General features: G+C 42.1%; 1 protein-coding gene across 1 annotated transcript in view; it reads left to right on the top strand.

Annotated features, from left to right (window-relative positions):
- Positions 1-19943, top strand: part of adgrv1 (adhesion G protein-coupled receptor V1) — a 385526-nt gene that overhangs the window by 60053 nt on the left and 305530 nt on the right. Inside the window, exons 19-24 of the mRNA XM_078397039.1 lie at positions 2967-3184; positions 4241-4984; positions 7465-7838; positions 9177-9347; positions 11589-11769; positions 15262-15461. Of these exons, the coding sequence (XP_078253165.1) occupies positions 2967-3184; positions 4241-4984; positions 7465-7838; positions 9177-9347; positions 11589-11769; positions 15262-15461 (1888 nt within the window). The remainder of the gene's footprint in view (positions 1-2966; positions 3185-4240; positions 4985-7464; positions 7839-9176; positions 9348-11588; positions 11770-15261; positions 15462-19943) is intronic.

Here is a 19943-nt window from a genome sequence, read left to right as displayed (position 1 = left end):
AGGCGGGTGGCTTAAATGTAAATGCCACCTCCTTGAACAGTAGAATACTGTTGCAATACAGAAGGAATTTTAACAGCCTCACTTGAACAACCAAGCTCTGTTATCTTTTCCTGCTGAATCTTCCTGGTAGTCCCCTTTATGTACAAAGACACAATGGCTATCCTTGCTTAGTTACAGTTCTGTTGACAAAGGATACGGAAGTGGTATAAGGCGTTACAGGGCAGACCTAATAAAGAAGCTAGTTCCTGGCTCTCAAGACCGTGAACTAAGATCTTTGTGATTCAAGATTCAAGATTCAAGATAGCTTTATTTGTCATCCAATATTGGACGAAATTCAGTCACCCACAGTCCAACAATAAAAGCATTAAATAGGCATTAAAATTACACAACCCCGAAAACACACAAAAAAAGAAACATCCATCAAAGAAACATCCATCACAGTGAGTCTCCTCCAGTCCTCTCCTCACTGTGATGGAAGGCCACAATGTCTTTCCCTTCTCCTGCCGTCTTCTCCCGCAGTCAGGTTGTTGTGGTTGCAGGCCTCGCCGGATGGTCCGCAGCGGCCCGAGCCTAAGGCGAGTCGCAGCCGCTCCCGCAGCCTCCGAAGACGGCCGGCTCCGCCGATGATAAGTCCGATCTGGGCAGGCGAACACGCTGCTGCTGTTGCTGCACGTCGGGGCGGTCGTGGCTCCCGACATTGAAGCCCCCGCCCAGCAGAGAAAAATCCCGCGGCATATTTTAGGCCGCGCCGGACGGTGAAATGTCCGCGGCGGGCCGACCCAAGCCCCGTGATCCGGGGCGGGCGAACCCGCTGCCGCTGCCGGAGCTCCCGATGTCGGCATCCACGCGGCCCGAGCCTAAGGCGAGTCGCAGCCGCTCCCGCAGCCTCCGAGGACGGCCGGCCCCGCTGATGGTAAGTCCGATCCGCGGGCTCTGCGAACCGGAGCCCTGGAGGCCGACAGCTCCAGGAGTTGGGCCGATGGTAGGCCGCAGCAAGAACGGAGACAACACCCAGAAAACAAAGGTCGGGTCTCCGTTCGGAAGGGACACCTATTTACAATTTTACAGTTCCCCCCCTCCCCCCCACATACACACATAGTACACAAACACAAAAACACGACATCACAACTACAATTAAGACAAAAAAACAACAAAAACACAAAGACAAATGGACCGCAGGTAAGCCGCAGCTGCTATGGCAGCGCCGCCATTTGCTTTGATCCCAATATCAACAAAAAAAAATTGGATTTTGATTGCAGTGTCTTTCTAAAAGGAATAGCGGAAATATAAGATTCCCCTGTGTGAAGATAGGAGAAGGCAGTTTTCAGAATCCAATCGTTGGTACCTAGCTGAGGGTGAAATAATTTGCTTCAGTCAAAATTAATTTTTCAGACTTTGTTTTAAGCTATTAGAAGCCTGTTTAGAGATACAGCGCGGAAACAGGCCTGTTCGGCCCACCGAGTCCATGCCGAACAGTGATCCATGCTGACTACAGCTATCCGACACACACTCGGAACAATTTACAATTATACCAAGCCAATCAATCTACAAACCTGTACGTCTTTGGAGTGTGGGAGAAAACCCAAGCAGGTCACGGGGAGAATGTGCAAACTCCATAGAGACAAGCACTCTTAGTCAGGAGTGAACCCGGTCTCGGGTGCTGTTAGGCAGCAACTCTATCACTCTGCCTTTGTGCCGATTTGAGTTTAGGAGCAGGGAGGTTCTGCTGCAGTTGTACAGGGCCTTGGTGAGACCGCACCTGGAGTATTGTGTACAGTTTTGGTCTCCTAATCTGAGGAAAGACATTCTAGCCTTAGAGGGAGTACAGAGAAGGTTCACCAGATTGATCCCTGGGATGGCAGGACTTTCATATGAAGAAAGACTGGATAGACTAGGCTTATACTCGCTGGAATTTAGAAGACTGAGGGGGGATCTTATAGAAACATATAAAATTCTTAAGCGGTTGGAGAAGCTAGATGCGGGAAGATTGTTCCCGATGTTGGGGAAGTCCAGAACCAGGGGTCACAGCTTAAGGATAAGGGGGAAGTCTTTTAGGACCGAGATGAGAAAACATTTCTTCACACAGAGAGTGGTGAGTCTGTGGAATTCTCTGCCACAGAAGGTAGTTGAGGCCAGTTCATTGGCTATATTTAAGAGGGAGTTAGATGTGGCCCTTGTGGCTAAAGGGATCAGGGGGTATGGAGAGAAGGCAGGTACAGGTTACTGAGCTGGATGATCAGCCATGATCATATTGAATGGCGGTGCAGGCTCGAAGGGCTGAATGGCCTACTCCTGCACCTAGTTTAGAAATACAGTGTGGAAACAGGCCCTTTGGCCCACCGAGTCCGCACCGACCAGCGATCCCCACGCATTAACACTATCCTATACACACTAGGGACAATTTACAATGATACCAATCCAATTAACCTACATACCTGTACGTCTTTGGAGTGTGTGAGGAGACCAAAGATCTTGGAGAAAACTCACGGGGAGAACGTACAAACTCCGTCCAGACAGCACCAGTAGTCGGGATCGAGCCCAAATCTCCTGCCGCTGATCCATCGTGCCGCCCTGATGGTAACTTGCCTCCCTTTTCTGCAAGGTTCATGAGATTCAGGTTTAAATTGTGGTAAAAATTACAGAATTTTTGGGGAATAAAATCAGCCCCTATTGCTCGGCAGATCTGTATACGTGTATAATTAGACAGATGACATTGCTCAAACTATTAATTCAGCTGGAGTTTAGTATGTCTTTCAGAAGGATTTAGGTTTTGAAAGTCATGTGCGCACTAAATTCCTGAGCCCATGACCGAATTAATCTGAAAGAATGAAACAATTCAGGATTTTTTAAGATCCATTTATTTCCACAGATTTATTATCAGTGAAATAACACACACCAATCCAAAACAAAATGAATTACTTTAAAAGAAAATGATTTTTTTTTGTCGTTCTTTTGCTTATTGACAGGATTATGAGAGAGCGAGGAATATTTGGAAATGTCTCTGTTTCATGGCAGCTATTTTTCAATGATACTTTCTTGGAATCTGGGCAAGAGTTCACAGAAACATCCGGTATTGTGGTCTTCACTACTGGAGAGGAAGCCTCCCCTATAGCACTCCATGCACTTCCTGATGGAATTCCAGAATTTAATGAAACCTATGTTTTAAGGTTGCTCAATGCCTCAGGTATGAATGTGGGACGAGTCATGCCGAATGATATTCTAATTTTAATTTTGCTAAATATATTATAGTACTCCATTACAGCAATATTATTGTAACCTGAGTTTACAGCTCTTATTAATAAAGTTGATTAAAACACCTTTTGCAATAAGCATCAATATTTTATATTTTTGAGTGTCCTGTGATCTGTCATAGCATGGGGAAAACAGAAATAGTTTTTGAAAAATGTTTTCTGGAAATGGGTGGTACAACATTCAGTTACATCAAATTATTCTATAATTTTATTAAGGTAATTTAAATTGTTAAGTTCATATCTCCATTAAAGAAAAACATGATATGAATTTCTGTATTTTCTTAGGAGGCCATTTTATTTACCCATGATATACTTTCCATATTTTACTATTTAGTACATTTATAATTTTAAAGTAAAAATGAAATCAGTTCAGTTCAGTGACCTTCTCTCCAGAGATACTGCCTGTCCCGCTGTTACTCCAACTTTTTGGTTATCTTCAATTTAAACCAGCATCTGCAGTTCCTTCCTGCACATACTCAGTTCAGTTTAGTTTCTTGTCATGTGTACTGAGGTACAGTGAAAAGCTTTTGTTGCATGATAACCTGTCTGCAGAAAGACAATGCATGATTACAATCTATCAATTTACAGTGTATAGATACATGATAAACGAATATAGACACAAAAAGCTGGAGTAACTCAGCGGGACAGGCAGCATCTCTGGAGAGAAGGAATGGGTGACGTTTCGGGTCGAGTCCCTTCTTCGACCCGAAACGTCAACCATTCCTTCTCTCCAGAGATGTTGCCTGGCCCGCTGAGTTACTCCAGCTTTTTGTGTCTACAGTTTAAACCAGCATCTGCAGTTCCTTCTTACACATGATGAAGGAATATTGTTTAGTGCAAGGTAACGCCAGCAAAGTCCGATCAAGGAAGGTCCGAGGGTCATCAAAGAGGTAGATAGTAGTTCAGCAAATGTAACTTTTATTTGGAAATTGATATTTCCAGTTGAATCACCCTACAACGACTAATCAACTTCTCTGTTGACTTAATAGGTGGAACTCCTGGCTCTGGCGGTCAATTATCAAATAAGAGTTTAAGTGTCAATGTTGTGATTCAATTTAATGATGATCCTTTTGGAGTTTTCATTCTGGATGCTGAAAGCCAGGAGAGGGAAGTTGCTGAAGATGTGCTTTCAGTTGAGGACATGTCCTATATTACAAACTTCACAATTCTGCGGCAGAAAGGTGCATTTGGAGATGTTCGAGTTGGATGGGAGATACTGTCCAATGCATTCAGAAATGGACTGCCTGACATGACGGACCTCATCCTTGTTGGAACGTTTTCCACTTCTGTTGAATTACGTCCTCATGCCAGACGGCATCGCACGGGTACAGACGTCCTGTACTTCAGCGGGGCAGAGCATGTTTATGGAACTGTTAGCCCAGAATATCATCCAAGGATGAATAATACAATTACAAATTTTACATTGACTGCTTGGGTGATTCCCGATCCCAACACTAATGGGTTCATCTTATCAAAAGCAAGTGACAATGGCACCATTTATTATGCCATGAAGGTGATGACAAATGAATCCTTTATCTCGGTAATGTTTTGCTATAACCTCTTGAGCTCAAATATTACCCATGTTGTCTCAGTAACTGCATTGAAATACATGGATGAAAATACTTGGATACATATTATAATTGTGGTGGCAGATGGAACAATTGGATTTTATTTGGACGGGATTCTACTTCCTAATGGCATTAAGAATCTCATAGGTGATACAATTGCAGATGGTAAGTGGTTAAAATCTAATCATTGTGTAGAGTTTGAAGGTGCATTTGTAATAGTCGGTTTGAGCTAATAGCACCTTTCTTCTTGATAGTAAATAAACTGTTTAACAAAGTGAACACAATTGTTGGCAGGGTAATAAGTTCTATACTGGGATGGAGTGTTGCAGTTTTGAGGAGAGATTGGACAGACTGGATTTATTTTCCTTGGACTAGCGAGAGCGGAGAGGGACCTGATTGAGATGCACAATATTATAAAGGTGTCTGTGGAAAGAGGATGTAAATTTATGTTAAAGGTAGAACATTTAGAGAAGCTTTGAAGATTTTTGTTTTCGAGAGGATGATTGAAGTCTGAAATGCACTGCCAGAGGATATAGTAGAGGCAGGTATTCTCATAGCATTCAATAAATATTCAGATGAGGATTTAAAACATTGTAGCATCGAAGGTTGCAAGTTATGTGCGGGAAAATGGGATTAGTATAACTGAATACATAATGGTCAGTATGATCTTGGTGGCCCAATGGGCCTGTTTCCATGGTGAATGACTCCATCACTTTCTGTGATTCTATAATCACAATTGGAAAGATCAAGGCAAAGAGCTGAGCTGCTTAATTCAGCAAAACCTTTCTAAAACAGGACAGAGAAAATTAAATTAGCACTCCAGTTTGGTATAATGTGATTATTCATAGTAATTGTGTTCACTAAACTAATTCTCATGCTATTATTACATGAGAGAGAGTTTGTTTCCTGTTTTATTAAGATTTGTGTTGAATCTGTAAGCTCTAGCTTCTTGTTGGTGGCCTTGAAAAGTGATTGCTGTCATTGCCAATGCTTATTGGCAGGCCTCTGGCTGTGCATAACATCATCGAGGATTTCAGTTTTGTTCTTTTGTGTGTTCAGCCTTGCTTCGTGTTAGCTGAGGTTACTGGAAAACAACAAAAGCTGAACTTTTCTGAATTTCTGTTTAAGTGTAAGCCATTTGCAAGATTCATATGCATAGAACATGTCTGCAAGTGATGTAATGTCAAAATGAGACTTGATGTGCTCAACATCTGCATATGTGTATGTGTCCACACACATTGGACTGATCTAAGTTCAGGAAGTGTACTATTGATATATGCTTTAGTGAGAATTTTTAAAAAGTCAATTGCAGAGTGAACTTACTAATCAGAAGATCAAGCGGCATATACCATTCATTATTTTGATTTAAACATTTCAGATGGGATGAAAGTTGTACAACAAATAAATCAATTTACCCTGGCGAAAGTCTACTTTAGAATTAGAACAAAATCAGCAACTCTACCAGTAAAAGTTGAGTTATTTCTCTAGAAAAAAAAATGAAGGATAGTGATATATAAATTCATATATTAAATGAATCTCAGTTATGTAAAACAGTATGGACACCAATATTCATGAGTTCATGACAGGAGCAGAATTAAGCCATTCAGACCATCAAATCTACTCCGCCATTCAATCTTGGCTGATCTATCTCTCCCTGCTAATCGCATTCTCCTCCTCATCTCCTTCCTAAAGGAACGTTCTTTAACTCTGAGGCTATGACCTCTGGTCCTAGACTCTCTCACCAGTGAAAACATCCTCTCCACATCCACTCTTTCCAAGCCTTTCACTATTTGGTAAGTTTCAATGAGGTCCATCCTCATCCTTCTAAACTCCAGCGAGTAGAGGCCCAGTGCAGACAAATGCTCATCATATGTGAACCCACTCATTCTTGGAATCATTCTCATAAACCAATATTGATTGACAGGGCAATTTACCTAACTATCTCTGCTTTGGCTGGCTAAAGTCGTGTATACAAGTGGGGTTGAGGAGGGAGGGTACCTGGGGGAAACCAGCTTACAAGAGTATGGTAGCAGAAATGTAAGTGATTTTGAGCATTATTATTAACATGTTACTAGCAGAAATCTTTTCTGTGGTAATTTCAAACCTAATTCTGTGCAGTCTCAATCTGAGCTGTAAAAATAGTAAGTCAATACTTGAAAACATCACCAAGATCTATTTTGCCTCAAGTTTAGAAGAATGCAAGGTGAGAATCGAGAAATGGGAACATAATCTTGAGATAAGGGAGTTGATCATTTCAGGCAGAGATAAGAAGGGTCTTTTCCTGGAACTGAATATATTTAAGACTGAGATGGGCAGGTAGACTTTTGAGTTATGCGATCGACAGCCAAAATGAAGTTGAGCCCAGAGATGAAAATAGCCATGGTCTTCTTGAATGGCTGGACAGACTTGAAATGCTATTCCTGCTTTTTAAGTTATAGTCACTCATTTGTCAATTCCCCTTTGTAGTGTGGCATATTATTTAATTTACAGCTTTCTGTGCCATAATTTAACATTTCATGTCATATTTATACATTAGAACTATGCACCAGCAACATGAAAGAGGATTATAATTTGGAGAAAAATAATAAAAATACATTAAAATATTATTATCTTAAATTGTTTCAAATAATATTATGTGTCTCCAGGACCTGGTATTCTAACTGTTGGGGCAACTACTGATGGGCAGAACAGGTTCACAGGACTAATGCAAGATGTGAGAATATATGTCTGCAAACTGGACCGAGAAGAAATCCATGAAATTCACGCAACCCCAGCAAAGGCTGACCTGCACCCAATATCTGGATACCTGGAGTACAGAAGAGGAGAGAAGAAGAAGTCATTCATCGTTGCTGCAAGAGATGACGCTGAAGAGGAAGGGGAGGAAACCTTTGCCTTAAAACTGACAAGCGTGAACGGTGGAGCCAGGATTTTGCAGGATAATGCCACGGCCAGGCTACGAATAGAGAAAAGTGACAATGCCAATGGATTGTTTGGTTTCACCGGGTCCTGCATACCACAGGTGAAATACGTATTTGTACATGTTAACAGGCAAACTTCAATATGTGTAGGAAGGAACTGCAGATGCTGGTTTAAATTTGCATGAAGCAAAAATTTAAATTTGTGTTTTTATGACTGTTGGCAGATCAATTTCCCTCCTGGGATAAATAAAGTTTTATCGTATCGCATCGTAAACCGTAGATAGACACAAAAAGCTGGAGTAACTCAACGGGGTCAGACAGCATCTCTGGAGAAAAGGAATAGGTGATGTTTCAGGTTGAGACCCTTCTTCAGATAACCTTCTCCCTATTCCTTTTCTCCAGAGATGCTGTCTGACTCGCTGAGTTACTCCAGCTTTTTGTGTCTATCTTCATGCTTTAATATGTGATATTTTAGTCTAGTTTCATGAGGTTTTGGAGGGTTTGGACCAAATGGTGGCAGTTGGGACTAGTGTAGCTGGGACATGTTGGCCGGTGTGGTTAGGTTGGGCTGAAGGGCCTGATTCCACACTGTAAAACTCTATGACTCTATGACTAAGTTTGCAGTTCTTTACATTTGGACATGAAACAATGTAGCCCAGAAGAGATGCGTTGACCATTCTGTCTGTCAGTATCATCTGCAAATCTTTACCCATTGATAATCCTCACCACTGTAAGTTAACGTACAAATATTTATTCAATTTCCTTAAGGTTCAATAATCTCCGTTATAATGTTTTCCATGATCCCGCAATTTCAGAGCAATTTTTCAAATCTGTTTTGGGATATGTAGTCACTGACCCTCAACCGTCGTCTCTTCTGATTTCTCTTGAATCTTTTATAACTTTAATGGATTTAGTTAGTTGTATTTATTCTCAATGACATACATTTTTCTAAAGTTTTAAATCTCTGTCCAGTTGTTCCAGCAATTATTTAGTATATACATCATTTCCTGTTTTTCCTGTTAGAATGTATGGTGTCATAATTAGTTTTTGTCTATTCATCTTTCCACCTTTTCAGTTAACCTGTCCATATTATGATGGATGCTTGTACATTAATTGTGGCTGCTGTCAAATCCTGTATTGGAAAATTTCATGTGGTTAAGTCTAAAATTAAGCACGCATGCAGAAAACAAAAGTGGACCAAGGATGAACACGTCCTTGCACCTTGGTGCTTGTTGGTGTGCAGCAGTATTCTGCGAACTTTAGCCCTAAATGTCTTCCCTTCATTCAATAGATATCTCACTGTGCTCTATTTACTCATTTCTTCCTTTATCACAAAGTTGCTTCTGTTTCCTTCACAAGGAATGTTAATACTTTTTAAAAAAATTAAGGCCTTTTGATGCATTTTATCAACAAATCTTTATTTTGTTTTTCACTTGCAGACCTCCAGTGAAGGATCAACAATATCATGTGTTGTTGAAAGAACAAGAGGCACCTTGGACTCTGTCTTTGTGAATTACAATATCACCCAGGTTGAATTTGACAGCAGCAATACGAGTGATTTTGTCAATTCTATTGGTACTATCACCTTTGTTCCCAGGCAAAACTCTGAGGTGAAAAGAAATCTAACCAACAAAGAAAGTTTTAATGCAGAGATGTATAGCACTTTTAATCACGATGAGATGGTGCCATGTAATTGCAGATTTTTCATTTTTAATGTCATGTTATCTTGGATTTCTGATCGCAAATGCATATGTGTAGAATGCAAATTCAGTGATAGACCACAATAGTTTCAGAGCAGATTTGAAGTAGCACCTAACATGGACATGAAATTAGTAGGTTGGCAGCATTCAAGCTCAATGGTGCTGCATTGAGGCTTGGATCCCAGAAGCATACCATTAGAAAGCTATTGGCTACATGTGATCACCCAGGCTGAAATCACTGGTTATGTGAAGGTAGGAACTAGGTTTACTGTGGAGGATGAGTGAACATCTTAGTGTTCTGCCTTGACGAGAAATGAAAGATATTTTTGTTTTGGGGGGTGGCCAAGCAGTGCAGAATTGATATTTAATGCGATTGAAAAAAGTACTGGGAATATTGCTCAGGTCAAGCTACACAAACGGGAAGAGAAATAGAGAAAAGGTTGACTGTTTCAGTTCCTACAAATGTGACCTAATATGCTGATATTTCCAGTATTTTCCATTTCACTTTAGATTTCCAGCATCTGCAGATTTCTTTCACTTTCTGGTATCTTGAGCATATTTTTCTGATATTTACCAGGGAGCTGCTTTAAAGGTGGCTGGTAATGTCTTTCAACACAATAAAAATCATGATGAGTTAATTGGCTGAAGTTTACACGCCACAGTTCTGCCAATTGATAACAAAATATTACAAAGGGATTCTACTATTGGGCTGAAATCCATTCAAAGATTGGGGTGAAAAAGTCAATATTTTAACAAAAAGACCAATTCAAATAAGCTATAGAGTCAGAGAGTCGTAGAGTGATACGGTGTGGAAAAAGGCACTTCGGCCAAACCTGCCCACACTGGCCAACATGTCCCTGCTACACTAGTCCCACCTGCCTGTGCTTGGTCCATATCCCTCTAAACTTGTCCTATCCATGTATCTGTCAAACTGTTTCCTATACGTTGGGATAGTCCCAGCCTCAACTACCTCCTCTGGCAGCTTGTTCCATACACCCACCACCCTTTGTGTGAAAAAGTTACCCCTCAGATTCCTATTAAATCTCTTCCCCTCACCTTGAACCTATGTCCTCTGGTCCTTGATTCCCCTACTCTGGGTAAGAGATTCTGGGCATCTACCTGATTTATTCCTCTCATGATTTTATACATCTCTATAAGATCACCCCTCATCCTCCTGCGTTCCAAGGAATAGTGATCCAGCCTACTCAACCTCTCCCTATAGCTCAGAACCTCTAGTCCTGGCAACACCCTCGTAAATTTTCCTTAAACCCTTTCAAGCTTCGAGACATAAAAACCTGGAGTAAAAATGTTGACTGTTCGTTTCCCTCTGCAGGTGCTGCCTGACGTGTTGAGTTCCTTCAGCAGGTTTTTTTTTGCTCAATATATTTCTGTTTAGCTTCCCAATGCAATCAAAGTGTGTTTACATTATTAGAGTGATGATTAGGGTAATGAAGCCCCGTTGTTAATTTTCATGAATGGTTGTTTGAAATAATGTTAACATTGGTAAGAAAAAAGCATTGCATAACTTTGAAATTAATCTTGAATAGAGGTATGAAGGGAATGGTCCTTTCTTTAAAAGAAAATAGTTTGCTCTCACCTCCAAAGAGCAAGTTGAAATCATTTTATTATACTTAGGTAGGAAAATAACTGCAGATGCTGGTACAAATCAAAGGTATCACAAAATGCTGGAGTAACTCAGCGGGTCAGGCAGCATCTCTGGAGAGAAGGAATGGGTGATGTTTCGGGTCAAGACCCTTCATCAGACTGATGCGATCAGTCTGAAGAAGGGTCTCGACCCGAAACGTCACACATTCCTTCTCTCCAGAGATGTTGCCTGACCCGCTGAGTTACTCCAGCATTTTGTGATACCTTATTATACTTAGGCATTTGTCCTTTGCCTTATTCCATTCGTGATTTGCTGTACAGTGAGTTATCTGTGCTTCGTTCACCTTGACTAATTCAAACGCTCTGTATAATTAAAAGGAGAGATTTTGTTGCATAATTTTCTAAAAGTGCTAAATTAGTAAAAGGTATTGCTATTTTTAAAAGCTCTTAACAGCTGATGCTGAAAAGTAGTTGGCCATTTATTACCATCTTATTTTTGTTTCTGGGACGTTGATCTTTCATTGTGGTGCTTTTGCTCTCTTGAAGGTTTTGAATGTCCATGTGCTAAATGATGATTTACCTGAGCTTGCTGAGCACTTCATAATTTCCCTGGTTTCAGCGATTTCTGGAGACGGAAAAGTGGGCTCTACTCCAACTAGTGGGGCCAGCATAGACCCAGAGAAAGCAAGCACACAAATCGTAATAAAATCTAGTGATCATCCGTATGGTAATTATGTTAAAATGTGCATTGTGTACGTCAAAATACCAATCATTGTCATTAGAGTAATTAATGATTATATGTAATGTGGAGTCTGACAACCTTGTGTTGATATCTAACCCTACATCACTCCCCTCTTCCCCCCCCCCCCACCAAACATGTGACTGGCATCAGTGATTCCTTTCTTGTGAGAAAAGAGTGCAATGACTATAATCAGAATTTTGCAACAGCTAACTCTCAATAATAATTTGTTGGCCTGCTGTTCATTGCTAATGCTAACGAGCTAAGTTCAAACTTTCCAGCCACCTTTGAAATTTTAGGGAGTCTATGAGGGATTAGAAGATGTCCTGCAGCATTTCGCTTCAGCAAGGAAATAAAAATGCATTGGTTAGACTGATCCTTTCTAAAATATTTAATAATTTTTCATGGATAATCACTAGACTTGCTTCAGTTGTCAAAGCAAAAAAACTTGCACCAGTAAACTGTGCACTGGGAAAGTTGTAGAAAAGAGACACCTTGGGATGAAGGTACATAGTTCTATAAATGTGGCAACACAGGAAAACAGGGCGGTGAAGAAGACATTTGGTGTGCTTGCCTTCATCGATCAGAGTATTGAATACAGGAGATAGAATGCCATGTTACAGCTGTACATGATATGAGGATGGTTACTTTTGGAGTACTGTGTCTATTTCTGGTCACCTTACTATAGGATGAATGTCATTAAGCTGGAAAGGATGCAAAGAAAAGGTTACCAGGACTGGAGGGATTGAGTTATAAGATTAGTGTACAACTTTTTCTTCTGGAGTTTGATGCCTGAGGGATGACGTTTTAATGAGGTTTATAGCATCAAGGGGAACACAGATGAGGTGTATAGCCACAGTCTTTCCCCCAGTGTTGAGGGGGAAATAGAGGGAATAGATTTCAGGTGAAAGGGGTAGGATTTATCAAGGACCCGAATGCCAACTTTTTCATCTTAGCTATGTGGAATGAGTTGCCAGAGGAAATACGAAATGTGGTGAAGTGCCTTGGAGAGGTAAAGTGCGAATCTTTGGCTCAAGAGTCTTCGGCGAGGAGGCTACATTTAATTGGTTGTGTGTGTGTTTAATACAATCTGTAAATTAAATATTTAAACTTGTGATGGCAGGAATGTTATTGCAGTGTGTTTGTTGCAGGATGTGGGAAGTCAGGGCACTGCTGGTGTCACTGACCGCTACACCTGTGGGAACTGTGTCCAGGTGTAGCCCTTCAGGGGCTGAGTTAGGGAACTGCAGCAGCAGCTGGATGACCTGCGGTCCATCCAGGAAGACAAAAGCTTCCTGGACGGGACCTATAGTTAGGTCGTCACTCCAAAGGTACAGGAGGTGAGACAGTTTGAGATGGAAAGGGAGGGGATGAAACGAGTATTGGAGACCTTGGTGGAAGTACCTCTTGAAAACAGGTACACCCTCTTGGGAGCTGTCGGGGCAGACGACACTTCCAGTCCGAGCGGCGGACAGGTCTGTGAGAAGAATCCCGGCGCTGAGGCTTGACCGCCGAGACCGACATCAGGCAGAGCCATAGTGGTGGGTTACTCCATTGTCAGAGGTGCGGACAGTAGATTCTGTGGCGATAGGCGTGACTCTAGGATGGTGTGTTGCCTCCCCGGTGCCAGGGTCCAAGACGTCTCAGACCGACTTCAGAATATCCTCGAGAGGGAAGGTGAGCAGCCGGAAGTAGTTGTGCATGTTGGCACAAATGACATTGGTAAGAAGAGGAAGGAGGTTCGTCCACTTGAGTATAGAAAATTAGGTAGGATGCTGAAAAGCAGGACTTCTAAGGTGGTTATCTCTGGGTTACCTCCAGTACCTTGTGCTAGTGACAGTAGGAACAGGGAGATAGGGGATCTGAATATGTAGCTGAGGAATTGGTGCAGGGGGCAGGGATTTAGATTTCTGGATCACTGGGATCTCTTCTGGGGCAGGGGTGACCTGGACAAAAGGGACGGGTTGCACCTTAATTGGAGGGGGACCGACATTCTGGCAGGCAGGTTTGCTAGTGCTCCATGGGTGGGTTTAAACTAAATAGTGGGGGGTGGAGACAACAGCATGGAAGCGTATATGTGCAGATAACAGGAAAGAGAGTGTAGGAAAGGTCACTTTTAAACTAACAGGGCAGGAGGATGGGAACCAATGCAAGGAGACAGAGGAACATGAAAGGAGGACAGAAGCGAAAGGTAGAAGGGAGATGAGAAAATCAAACCTGAAAGCTGTGGGCCTTAATGCGAGGAGCATTCGTAATAAGGTGGATGAATTGAATGTGCAGTTAGTTGTTAAGGGATATGATATAGTTGGAATTACGGAGACATGGTTCCAGGGTGACCAAGGGTGGGAGCCAAACATGCAGGGGTATTCAACATTCAGGAAGGATAAACAGAAAGGAAGAGGAGGTGGAGTGGCATTGCTGGTTAAAGAGGAGATTAATGCAATAGCAAGGAGAGACATTAGCTTGGATGTGCTGTAGAATCGGTATGGGTAGAACTGCGAAATAGCCAAGTGCAGAAAACGCTTGTTGGAGTTGTATACCGACCACCAAACAGCAGTAGGGAGGTTGGGGATAGCATCAAGCAGGAAATTAGGGATGCGTGTAGCAAAGGTACAGCAGTTATCATGGGTGACTTTAATCTACATATACATTGGGCCAACCAAATTGGTAGCAGCGCTGAGGAGGAGGATTTCCTTGAATTTATACGGGATGGTTTTTTAAACAAATATGTCGAAGAACGGACTAGAGGGCAGGCCATCCTAGACTGGGTATTGTGTGATGAGGAAGGATTAGTTAGTGATCTTCTTGTGCAGAGCCCATTGGGCAATAGGGACCATATTATGGTGAAATTCTGCATTAGGATGGAGAGTGACATGGTTAATTCAGAGACTAAGGTCCTGAATTTGAAGAAAGCAGACTTTGTAGGTATGAGACGGGAATTAGCTAAGATAGACTGGCAAATGATACTTAAAAGGTTGATGGTAGAGATGCAATGGCAAAGATTTAAAGATCGCATGGATGAACTCCAAAAATTGTTCATCCCTGTTTCGCAAAAAAATTAAATAGGGAAGACGGCTCAACTGTGGCTAACAGAGGAGGACAAAGGGGTTCATTAAGATGGGGAAAAAAGAGCATGAAAGAATGCTTGCAGTGAATATAAAAACTGACTCTAAAAGCCTCATGAGATATGTAAAAATCCAGATGTGGTCTTACCAGGGCCCTATACAACTGCAGAAGACCCTCTTTACTCCTATACTGAAATCTACAATCTACAATAAGCTATTAAACATTGCTTAAACCAAGCCTTAAACCACGTAAAGCTCAGAATTCTTAACCAGAAACATGGATCATCTTTCTGCATCCACAGATGTTGCTTGACCTGTTCATTTCCTCGAGCAGTTTATATTTTGTTTCAGATTGCAACATTTGCATTCGCTGGTGTCTCTAGGAAATTTTACAACTACTGTAATGTGTTTGCAGGTTTACTGCAGTTTTCCACTGGACCTCTACCGGGAACAAATGTGATCGTTTCACCTGCGTTCTCTGTACCAAGTGTTACGGTGAAGGAGGAGGTTGGTTCACTCAGATTGCTTGTAGTTCGTGCACAGGGTCTTCTGGGCAATGTCGTGGCTGCTTACCAAACTGTACCCCTGACGGCTGCAAGCCCATCTGATTATCAAGTAAGCAATGATTTTTATTTAGTTTCACTTAGTTGAAGAAATGTAATAATAGCAATGACATATCTGAGCATTATCACTCTGCACATTCTTACTCAACACTATAATCAAGGTGACAGTTTGCAGTGCTACTCCAGTATGGTCTACCTTTCACTTTACTCTTGAATTATGTTGAATTAAACAGGAAAGTAGATCTGCCCATAGTAGCAAACCCTTCATTTCAAGAAAAGTACCATTGCTACAAAAGTGTGGATTCTAATGAGCTTTGCTACTTTCCTCGAGCTGGAGTTACCCAGTGGGTCAGGCAGCATCTATGGAGGGAAATTGGCAGACAATGTTTCAGCTTGGGGGCCCTTCAGACTGATGGAGTGAGGGGAGAAACCTGGAAAAAAGAGGAAGGCGTGGAACATAGTTTGACAAGTAATAGTTAGATACAGGTGAAGACGGGGGTGGTGGGAAAATGGCTGGAGATAGTAATAAAGGCTAGAGGTGAAATGGAGACACAAGGATGTCAGATAAGGAAAGAAGAGGAGTGAAATGTAATGCTGCTGGGAGGGAGGGATTTGGATGAAAGGGAGTGGGAGTGGAAGGGGAAAGAGGGGGATAAAGGTGAAAGAGAGGATGGAGTAAGGAGGAGTGGGAGATGAGCGGAAGGAGAGTTGACAGGAACAAGGTGATGGGGCAGAGGGGGGAATGTGTGCACAGAGGTGGGGCGGTGACGAGAAGGGGGGGAGCAGGATGTTTTACTTGAAATGTTCATATGGCTGCGGCTATGTTGTAAGCGACCTGAGAGGAATATGAGGAGCTCTTTCAATTTTCATGTGGCCTGGCTGTGGTGGAGGCCAAGGATAGAAAGGTCGGTATGGGAAGTGGAGTTAAATGGCCACTGACTGGAAGCTCCAGCAGGCTTTGGCGGCAGAGTTTAAATGTTAGGTGAAGTGGTCACCGAGCTACATTTGGTCTGACCAACATGGCATGCAACAAAAAGCTTTTCACTGTACCTTGGTACATGTGACAATGAACTCAACTGAACAGAGAGGAGGCCACATTGAGGCACTGAATGCAATAGGCAAAGTAGAGGGAAGTGTATCCATTGATCATGTGCCAGGATTTGCCCCACTCCTACTGCTTTTTTTCCCATTTCCTCCCCCTTATCCCTTAAGTCTGAAGAATGGTCCTAACCCGAGACATTGTCTGTTTATTTCTCTTCACAGATACTGCCCGAGCCACTGTTCCTCCAGCACTTTGTTGCTCAAGATTCCAGTATCTGCAGTCTCCTTTCCAATTTTCAGTTTCATGCCTATACCTGGAGCTGTTTTGGCCAAGCAGCTATTCTTTATTAACAATGTTCATCAGTGCATTGTTTTGATAGAGGAGAATAATAATATTTGGCTGAGTATGGTGCATGCCCAACTGCCTACCCAACGGCCACTGACACTGAACCCACATGCATTGAACTGAATTTTGAACCTTTGGAGCAGTATGGATTAATTAATCAGCCAAAAAATGAAAATAAATAATTATGTCACTTGCTTGCCAGCAACTATTGGCCAAGCTGTCATTATGATTATTGTCCGTTATTTAGGCAACACAAATTGGTGCTTTCAACTGGATAATAACTGTGATACTGTTCTAGTAGTTCAAAATTCAGTTCAATACATTTTGATTTTGCTGTCGGTAGCCGTTGGGTAGGCTGATGGACGCACCACATCCGGCCAATTATTATTATTCCCCTCTAGCAAAGTAGTGCATCATATAAACTCAAAGATAGTATGGCCAAACATCAGTGCCTTTGCTGTTTTCTTGACTGAGTGAAGGCAATCAGTATGGTTTACTGAATGCACTTGTGTGTTTCTTAATGCACATCTCAATTTCTCCATAGAAATGTAACCTGCTTCACTACTGTCCGATGAATCTGGGTCATTTTCAAACATGCCTAACAGTCATCTCACAATGGGCATTAGATTTTACTTTTACATGTAAATGAGGGACCGGGTATTTATTTTGGGCTTCCATGCAGCAAGTGGTTTGTGAATATTCAGCAGTTGTCAACAAAATATATTTGTTTATTATTATTGTAAAAATATGACTGTGGGACCAAAAGGACCAGGAGTGCTTTGCCAACTCTGCAGTATCCATGCTCGCACTGCTATTTCTTCCTTGGGCTTTTTATCTCTTTGTTGTCGAGGACGCACCATGTGTGTTATGAGCAGAATGGGCAGGTTGCATGTGAATGTGTGACAGGAGCTGGCACCCGCGCCAATGAGAGTGAAGCCTAGTATTAGTCCCATTAATATGCAATTAATTTTTGTACCATTTAAATTACAATGAAAACACAAAATACGTGCTATAACAGCAAGATAAGCGCTCAACTTAGAAAACTAAGCCCAAAGCCAAAGTACTATCTAAACTGAATACACCAACTTATGCTAAGGACAATAACTAACTCCATATGCAATAAACAGCTATCGACATGTTAACAAGATCATTTAAAAAAAAAAACTGATCATGATAGTGTGGCTTCAACCTCAGTTGGAAAGATGCAAATGTAGAGAAACATTTTGGTATTGGTGTTGTCTTACTATTGTCACTGGTACCGAGATAGAGTGAAAAAAATCATACCAGGCGTGAGCACAATCAAACCATATACAAGTACAGTAGATATTGCCTGGAGGAAAACTCTGCTGAATATAGAGTTACACCTACAAGGTGTAGATTTAAATAAATGTTCAAGGGCTTCAACGAGGTCGATTGGGAAATCAGGACTGCATCTTAGCTTGCGAGAGGGCTGTTCAATAGTCTGAAAACAGCAGGGAATAAACTGTTTGTGAATCCAGTGGTACACGATCTAGCCAAACACAAATACATAATGAGAAGGATATCAAGAGTGCAGAATATAGTTCCCAGCAAAGTAGCGTATCAGTTCCAGAAGAAAAGTCCAATGTCTGCAATGAGGTAGGTTGGAAAATAGAGCCTTTACCCTAGCTTATGGAAGGAGCATTCAATGTTTGAATGTTAATGTATGAATATATGAAGTTTAAATCATTTAATTAATACCAGTGAATCTGCACCGTACAGATCACCAAGTAGGATGTGGGAACAGTGCCACCTGCAGGCTCCTCTTCGTGTCGCATGCAGTACTATTCTGACTTGAAAGTTTGCTGTTGTTTAACCATGTTACAGGAAAGATGGTATCAAGCTGGAAAGGGTACAGAGAAGATTTACGAGGATAATCTAGGCCAGGCCTAGAGGGTCTGAGCTATAGGGAGAGGTTAAGTAGGCTGAGACTCTATTGGGTGACCTTATTGAGGTGTAGAAAATCATTAGATCAGGTAGATGCACAGAGTCTCTTGCCTCGAGTAGGTGAATCGAGGACCAGAGGACAGGTTTAAGTTAAAGGGGAAAAGATTTAATAGGAATCTGAGGGGTAACTTTTTCACACAAAGGGTGGTGGGTGTATGGAACAAGCTGCCAGAGGATGGTTGAGGCTGGGATTATCCCAATGTTTAAGAAACAGTTAGACAGGTACATGGATAAGACAGGTTTGGAGGGATATGGATCAAACGCAAGCTGGTGGGACCAGTGTAGCTGGAACATGTTGGCTGGTGTGGGCAAGTTGGGCCGAAGGGCCTGTTTCCACACTATCACTATCACTCTATGACTATATACTGCCATGGGTTCTAAAGTCTGTTCAATCACACTGTGGGAGTGCCTTCATCAGAGAGAATGTGGTTGGTCTATGGCAGATTGTTGATGATAATTATACCTTGAAACTTGAAGCTCTCGACCATTTCTACTTCAGCACCATTGATGCGAATTGGGGAGTGTGCTCTACCATGTTTTTCTGAAGTTGCTAACCAGCACCATCATCTTGCTGACAATGAGGGAGAGGTTGTTATCTTGACACTGTAGCGACCATGGAGAATGGTCTAGGTCGTCGAACCCTCGGATTGGCCAGCGAGGTCACGTGGGAACGCGACCATGGGGATTGGTCCAGGGAAGGACATCGCTGATTGGTCAGCGATGTCATGGGTGCGTTTGGCGCCCGATTTAGTTAGTTCGTCTGAGTCTTCAAGGAAGACAGTAAGTTTATATTGGTTGTCCTGCGACTTGTTGTTTTGATTCTGTATTCGTGTATTGCGGTTGCAATAAACTTCATCTACAACTACAAGTCTCGGACTCGCCATATTGGTGACCCCGAACGTGATCTGGACGATCACCGACTGAGAAAAACCCGACGCCTCGTTGACGATGACTGAGCAGGGCACACCGGAGTCAAGCGCGGCGGACGTTCATCTTCCGTTATTTTGGACGTACGCACCGCAAGCTTGGTTTATCCACGCCGAGGCCCAATTCCATATAAAGAAGGTGTCGGATGATTCCACGAAGTACTTCTACCTCGTCAGCGCGCTATCGCCGGACACAACCAAGCGCGTGATGCGGTTCATAATAAATTCACCTGCGGAAGACAAGTATGAAACCATG

Source organism: Rhinoraja longicauda, chromosome 3 (genome assembly GCF_053455715.1).
Source record: "Rhinoraja longicauda isolate Sanriku21f chromosome 3, sRhiLon1.1, whole genome shotgun sequence".
In the NCBI taxonomy this organism is placed as follows: domain Eukaryota; kingdom Metazoa; phylum Chordata; class Chondrichthyes; order Rajiformes; family Arhynchobatidae; genus Rhinoraja; species Rhinoraja longicauda.
The sequence above is the reverse complement of the archived record's forward strand: the minus strand, read 5'-3'. Positions and strand labels throughout refer to the sequence as shown.